Source organism: Panulirus ornatus, chromosome 13 (assembly GCF_036320965.1).
Source record: "Panulirus ornatus isolate Po-2019 chromosome 13, ASM3632096v1, whole genome shotgun sequence".
NCBI classification, from domain to species: domain Eukaryota; kingdom Metazoa; phylum Arthropoda; class Malacostraca; order Decapoda; family Palinuridae; genus Panulirus; species Panulirus ornatus.
In genome coordinates this window covers 51,179,935-51,188,102 of record NC_092236.1, presented here as the reverse complement: position 1 = coordinate 51,188,102, position 8,168 = coordinate 51,179,935, and the positions used below count along the sequence as shown (strand labels likewise).

Genomic DNA, 8,168 nt, shown 5'->3' with positions numbered 1-8,168 from the left:
CAACACCTTCCAGAGAACGACGAGTTACTTATAGTCCAGACTATGATAATACCTTATCGTAGCTTACTCACTTCCACCACTAACGTGTCCTTCGCCTCCACATTGCACATGCTGAAGTTACAGAGAATACGAGATGAATACCCCAAGATTCGTCACAAATGAAACAAAATAACTTCATGTTGAAGACACACCGTCGAACAGTGTTATAAAATATGGTAGAGAGTTGAAGACGAAGATGATGCACAAACTCTCCAGCCGGACCCCACACCCGAGATGTGGCCAGCAAGCAGTACGTACACACATGGAACAGTCTTGGGTTTTCCCTCGAAGCTTCACACCATTCAAGGAAGGTTCCCAGTCATTATCCATCTATGTACATGATGAACAATGTTCACCTTATGTACACGATGAACAGTGTTCACCTTATGTACACGATGAACAATGTTCACCTAAGCTTCGTGAGTCTCCTTCATATAACCAAAAGATACAACACTAACACATACACATCTCCCAGTCTGCATGGAGAGGAGGTATTTAAATAAGGCACCAGGAAACACAGGTTACCACATCATCCTCCACATACAGCAATACATCTCACACCACACACCTGTACACGCTTCAGTCTTCTCTCCCACTCCAACCTATCCTTTCCCCTCCTGTCCCATCTCTTCTTCTTCCTCCTCTCACACCTGTACACGCTTCAGTCTTCTCTCCCACTCCAACCTGTCCTTTCCCTTCCTGTCCCATCTCTTCTTCTTTCATCTTCTCACACCTGTACACGCTTCAGTCTTCTCTCCCACTTGCAACCTATCCTTTCCCCTCCTGTCCCACCTCTTCTTCTTCCTCCTCTCACACCTATACACGCTTCAGCCTTCTCTCCCACTCCAACCTATCCTTTCCCCTCCTGTCCCACCTCTTCTTCTTCCTCCTCTCACACCTGTACACGCTTCAGCCTTCTCTCCCACTCCAACCTATCCTTTCCCCTCCTGTCCCACCTCTTCTTCTTCCTCCTCTCACACCTGTACACGCTTCAGTCTTCTCTCCCACTCCAACCTATCCTTTCCCCTCCTGTCCCACCTCTTCTTCTTCCTCCTCTCACACCTGTACACGCTTCAGCCTTCTCTCCCACTTGCAGCCTATCCTTTCCCTTCCTGTCCCACCTCTTCTTCTTCCTCCTCTCACATCTGTACACGCTTCAGCCTTCTCTCCCACTCCAACCTATCCTTTCCTCTCCTGTCCCACCTCTTCTTCTTCCTCCTCCTCCTCCTCTTCTCTAATCCCCTCATCACCAAAGAAGGGGATGACCTTGTACGCATCCCTGAAGCCTTTTTCTTTGTTGGTGCTAAGCTGGTGTATCCCACCACAGTTTACAAAGTGCCTCCAGCCAATTATACCACCTTCGCCTCGTTATTAGTGGGTGAAAGTGACTGATAAAACCTTGTGTGTCTTTTGTGGATAATCTAAAGGAAAGGGAGAGAAGAGGAATAATGAAACGAAGTTTAGTTAGAAATAATTGTTTACCATTATCTACTTCGATACAGACTACACACCTGTAATGTAAACATGGTTCCCTTTAAAGTCAACAGGTGTGTGTGTGTGTGTGTGTGTGTGTGTGTGTGTATTTTCATAGGTCATCTTAAGAGATTGGAACATACAACGTCTTTACGTAGGAGAAGGTGATGACGTAAGTGTCAAAAACGACGACGACGAAGACGCAACTTTTTCCTCCATTATTCTTACGACCTCAGGACGTCGTAGGACCGGATCGTCTCCCTTGACGAAGACGTAGTCTATGGCCGCCGCCAGGAGGATGTAGCCCTTGTCCGACATGAGCCTCATGAAGGCATCGTCGAAATTCTTGTACTCGTTCTCTACAACGATGACTCTGACGGAGACGTCGCTTAGCGTCAAGAAGAAGTTGGTGAGGACAGAGGCCTCAGTGCCCTGGATATCGAGGGAGAGGAGGTCTACCTTCGACACATTCAGGGCTGCTAGATACGTGACGAGCGGGAAGCACTGGACTGACGTGTAGGCTGTGTCGTCCAGCAAATTATGAGCGTCTTGGCTGAGGTCGTCGCGGAGTTCGTGGCCGTGCGACCTAAAAGACCACGGCGAGATTTCCAGGAGTTTCACCCTCGAAAAATGAGAGACGAATATGATCTCCTTCGGGTACGACTCCGAGGAGAGGCAGGTGCTGGAAGACCAGGCTCTTCGATGTTTACTTCGAAGGGATTTGTAGTTGTTCTCCTCAGCTTCGATCAGCAGCCCCGTCCAGCCCAGCTCCTGTTCCAGCCAGAGTGTGTTCGACAGGTACTCGCCATCCAGCGCCCCAGCTTCCACGAAGAACCCGCCACGTTCCTGGGAGAAGAGGCTGTGTATATGGTAGTACACCCAGGGCCAGGTGAACATATTCTTCCCCAGGGAGAACCACGCGTGGTTGGTGAGGTTGTATGGCAGCGAGGAGGGTGGGTCTAGGAAATTCTCCCTCACTGTCCTCACCACACGGGGGTCATCGCCAGCTAGTGGACCAGACAACCGAGCCTTCACATCCCACTGGCTCGCTGAAGGAACCTAGAAATACATAGGCACTGTGTCACCCTGGGTGGATAGTGTGTGTCAGTGTGTGTGTCGTAACGTAAGACACGCTAACTAACATTCGTTGGTGAATTCAGTTTGTCTCTCCCTCCACACTAATATCATTCCACCATTTCAACACACCCTGGTCGGCTCTTTCAGTCAAGGCTGTGTTCACTATCACACTCCTCTCTTACACCGTCAATCCTCACATGATCATGTCACCTCACACCACATAGTGCCCTTAACTACTTCATGTTCAACATGTCCCTCTCCTTCCATTCATTTAATGACCAAGATTCATCTCCCCATATAATACCGTCAAGAGGACTGAGCCATCAGATGAGCAACTTATTGTCCCTTACAGACAGCGACCTCCTCTTCCACACAGTCTCAGGATCTTGACACATATTCTGTCCTACGATTCACTTCAGCTCCCATAGTTCCATCGGCTGCCATGTCCACTCCCAGATATCAAAAACTCCTCCCCACTCCCTGCTCTCTTTACTAATGCTCTCATTAAGCATATATATATATACAAAACGTAGATGAAACCTAAAAAAGAATATTTGTATCTAAATTGTTTTGAAGGGCCTTTGGCATCCCCCTTCCCTCCTGGATCAAACCAATTTTGCAGCCGAGAACAGTGTAGGTCAAGCACACATCCATTGAGCCTCATGGGAACCAGGAGGAGGGAAATGAATTCATCAGAGAGACAGACAGACAGATAGATAGATAGATAGATAGATAGATAGATAGAGAGAGAGAGAGAGAGAGAGAGAGAGAGAGAGAGAGAGAGAGAGAGAGAGAGAGAGAGAGAGATGGGGGAATGGGAAGGGGAAGAAGGAGGAGTCGTACGTGGATCAATCCGACCTCCTTGGCCAAAAGCATTTGTAAGGTCCCCCTTCCCGACTTCTGAGGGATGGGAAAGTTATAGGAAAAGGACGAGAGGGAAATGAGAAGAGGAGGATTTCCACAACTTCACTGGTCGAGGAATGAATGTGATCACAACCTGACCGATCTTGTTAAGCAAAAATATAATCTACTTCATTTAATCACTCCTATCTATCATGTATGGTCATGAGATGTGTATATGTGAGTTTATATGATCCTATCATCAGTATGGGCAACATGTTTTCATCAGACATGTGTCTATAGAGTAACTCCCTCTGTGTCTCTATAGCCTCAGTGCCTACTGTCTATAACCCAGTATGTGGCAAAGAGGATCTAGACCTGATAAAGAGGATCTAGACCTGGTAAAGAGAATCTAGTGCTAGTAAAGAGGATCTAAACCTGGTAAAGAGAATTAGAGCTGGTAAAGAGGATCTAGACCTGGTAAAGAGAATTAGAGCTGGTAAAGAGGATCCAGACCTGGTAAAGAGAATCTAGACCTGGTAAAGAGAATTTAGACCTGGTAAAGAAACTCTAGACCAGGTAAAGAGGATCTAGACTTGGTAAAGAGGATCTAAACCTGGTAAAGAGGATCTAGACTTGGTAAAGAGGATCTAGACCTGGTAGAGAGGATCTAGACCTGGTAAAGAGAATCTAGACCTGGAGAGAGAATATAGACCTGGTGAAGAGAATCTAGTGCTGGTAAAGAGGATCTAGACATGGTAAAGAGGATTTAGACCTGGTAAAGAGAATCTAGACCTGGTAAAGAGAATCTAGACCTGGTAAAGAGAATCTAGACCTGGTAAAGAGAATCTAGATCTGGTAAAGAGAATCTAAACCTGGTAAAGAGGATCTAGACCTGGTAAAGAGGATCTAGACCTGGTAGAGAGAATCTAGACCTAGTAAAGAGAATCTAGACCTGGTAAAGAGGATCTTGACCTGGTAAAGAGGATCTAGACCTGGAGAGAGAATATAGACCTGGTGAAGAGAATCTAGATCTGGTAAAGAGAATTTAGAGCTGGTAAAGAGAATCTAGACCTGGAGAGAGAATATAGACCTGGTGAAGAGAATCTAGTGCTGGTAAAGAGGATCTAGACATGGTAAAGAGGATTTAGACCTGGTAAAGAGAATCTAGACCTGGTAAAGAGAATTTAGACCTGGTAAAGAGAATCTAGACCTGGTAAAGAGAATCTAGATCTGGTAAAGAGAATCTAAACCTGGTAAAGAGGATCTAGACCTGGTAAAGAGGATCTAGACCTGGTAAAGAGGATCTAGACCTGGTAAAGAGAATTTAGAGCTGGTAAAGAGAATCTAGACCTAGTAAAGAGAATCTAGAGCTGGAGAGAGAATATAGACCTGGTGAAGAGAATCTAGTGCTGGTAAAAAGGATCTAGACCTGGTAAAGAGGATCTAGACCTGGTAAAGAGGATCTAGACCTGGTAAAGAGAATCGGAGAGCGAGACGGTAAAACAAAAGGTATGAAACATATCTACTTTAGGACTGGATCTTATTATGGCTACTTATGAATCCATGACATATATAATATATCTTTTATTCTATATTTCACAACATAACTCACTGATCTAGTGGAGCGAAGAAAGGCTGGATGAGTACGTAAGATTACGGGTAATCCTAAACACACTCATATGGATGAAGAACTCCACCTAGACACACTCATGTGGATGAAGAACTGGACCTAAACTCTCTTATGTGGATGAAGAACTGGAACTAGACGCTCTTATGTGGATGAAGAACTAGAACTAGACACACTCATGTCGATGAAGTAGTGGACCAAGAAACGCTCATGTGGATGAAGAACTCCACCTAGACACACTCATATGGATGAAGAACTCCACCTAGACACACTCATATGGATGAAAAACTTCACCTAGACACTCATGTGGATGAAGAACACCATCTAAACACACTAATATGGATGAGGAACTGGCCTAGACACACTCATGTGGATGATAACACACTCGTGTGGATGAGGAACATCTAGACACATTCATCCAAATGAAGAACACCACCTAGACAAGAACCCACTCATATAAATGAATACCATGGCACAGAAACACACTTCTAGATGAAGAACATCCCCTTGACACACTCATCTGCATGAAGAACACTTCCCTCCCCCCTCATACACATACAGACTCACCTGTAGACACAATAAGAAGTAGAAGACAAGCGCAGGAGCCACCATCACTACCCCCACTAGCACACATGCCCCCTTCACTAACCCCATCACACGTTCTTGCCGAAGTCTTCTTCTCCACTGGAATAAACACTAGGGCTTCTGCGATGGTCTCCCCCTCCACTCCACTCCACTTGAACTGAATTATACAAGGGCTTCAAAGGTGTGGCCAAGGTCTGTTTTCTGAACTAGGCAACCCATTCATCTCCTCGTTCGAATGGAATTCTTCTTCTCATTTCCATTTGTAGAATTACTTTGTACTTCCGTCTGTACTGCTGGAGGAAAGGGGAGGAGGTCTCATCTGGCGATGTAGGTACTGCGTCAAGTTATAACTCGAGACGGGAGAGGGTCGTGACTTGAGAAGTAGCAGAGTGTGTGTGTGTGTGTATGCGGGTGGGTGTGTGTGTGTGGGAGCTGCCGACACTAGCTAGCGTCTATCGACCTGCCCTGAGGGAATGTTCTCTGGAAATAAACTCCAGGTTTTCCTGTTCGAGTATATGATTTTTTTTTTTGTGTGTGTGCTGGATTTATCCTCAACCCTCTAGGTCCCACTCAGCTGCACACGAGGAGGAGGAGGGAGGGAGTGGGGTTTTACATGTAGCTTTTTCCTCCTCTAAACTTTGTGTCTCAGTTGGAAGGATGCAACAGCATCTCTATCAAACTTTTTTAAACGGTAGTAGAGTGGAGTGGCGTAGCCTCGCCAGGTGGGTTTGTGGGTGAGGCTGTCCCGCCCCCAAAAGACTGTGTGATGACCTGCCCATTCTTAATCACCTGTTTTATGCAGCACCAGGAGAGAGAGAGAGAGAGAGAGAGAGAGATGGGACGGAACCCTTTAAGATCACCTCTGTCAATTAGAAGACAGAGAGAGGGACACAAAAAGACACAGACACACAGAGAAAAAGACACAGACAAACAAAAAAAGACACAGACACACACACAAAAAGACACAGACACAGAAAAAGACACAGACACACAAGAAGACACAGACACACATAAAAAAAAGACGCACACAAAAAAGACAGACACAGACATAGACACACACAGAAAAAGACACAGACAAGCGAAAAGACGTAGACACAGAAAACATAGAAAAAGAAGATACTGAAAAAGAGAGGGAAAAACTATGGAGAAGGTAAAAGAAAAAGAAATAAAAAAGAAACTGAAGAATAGAAGTGAAAATAAAGATAGTATACATACCTGACTGACAGTCAAGAGAGAACACAAGATCTATCAAACGTTTCTCAAACTTTTCTCTTTCCAGTGGAAGTCGTACTGTGGGCGGGACAGGCCAAAACACTGCCTGCATATATATATATATATATATATATATATATATATATATATATATATATATATATATATATATATATATATATATATTATACTTTGTCGCTGTCCCCCTCGTTAGCGAGGTAGCGCAAGGAAACAGACGAAAGAATGGACCAACCCACCCACATACACATGTATATACTTAAACGCCCATATGTACATACCTATACATACGCAGACATGTACATATATACAGATGTACATATTCATACTATATATATATATATATATATATATATATATATATATATATATATATATATATATATATATATATATATATGTATATATATATATATATATATATATACCTGCGTCCCACAGCGACTGCGCCCTGCACGTATATATGGCAACACATGCTTCCTCAGGCACTAGGGAGCCGCAACACACAGTGTTTATGACAGCAACACTCCAGAGATGCAACACCCAAGGCCTGCAACACCCAAGGCCTGCAATACCTAAGAAACGCAACACTCATGAGCCAAACTAATGAGCAGTAAAACTCAACAGTGCAACACTTGCAACACTTAAGAACGGCAACATTAAAAAGAAGCAATACGCAAGTGTTACAAGACTCAAAAACTGCAACACTTAACAGTTGCAATACTCACTGTGACGGTCAACATTTGCAACACTAAAAAAGTTGCAACACCCAATATTTGCAACACTTAAGGGCTATAAAGTCCAGGATTGCACCAAACAACACTTACAGGAACTAGATTATGTAACACAAGAATTTGGTAACACACACCCAGGTGTAGTGGTTACGTGTTCCTGACTATGGGTCTGCATGGGTCCGTTTGGGATCGGGTCCCGCATGGGTTCGAAACCTGGGCATCGACAGTGAACCCACGTGCAACTCCAGGTGTTCATCTCGACCCCCCATACCCTCCTCCCTCGGGGCTGGTCGATAGATGGGTACCTGGCTTACGATGGTGTGTGTGTGTGTGTGTGTGTGTGTGTGTGTGTGTGTGTGTGTGTGTGTACCTACGCACGTAGGAGTAAAGACATGGTACATACAAGCAAGGCTGATAAGAGTCGAGGCAACACAAGTGTAAAACTCTCTCCCTTGCAACACAAGAAAAGCACTAAAGTCGTGAATTCAACACCTAGCACTGCCTTCACGACCCCACTTGGCTCACATGTCTCACACACACACACTCTCACACACCTTCAC

General features: G+C 44.8%; 1 protein-coding gene across 1 annotated transcript; it reads right to left on the bottom strand.

The window, feature by feature from the left end:
- Nucleotides 1-1,512: 1,512 nt before the first annotated feature.
- LOC139752633 (protein Star-like) lies at nucleotides 1,513-6,072 on the bottom strand. Its single transcript, XM_071668385.1, has 2 exons — nucleotides 5,627-6,072; nucleotides 1,513-2,571 (listed from the first exon to the last, which is right to left on the bottom strand). The coding sequence occupies exons 1-2, from the start codon at nucleotides 5,711-5,713 to the stop codon at nucleotides 1,663-1,665; spliced, it is 996 nt and encodes a 331-aa protein (XP_071524486.1). The 5' UTR covers nucleotides 5,714-6,072; the 3' UTR covers nucleotides 1,513-1,662.
- Nucleotides 6,073-8,168: the final 2,096 nt, after the last annotated feature.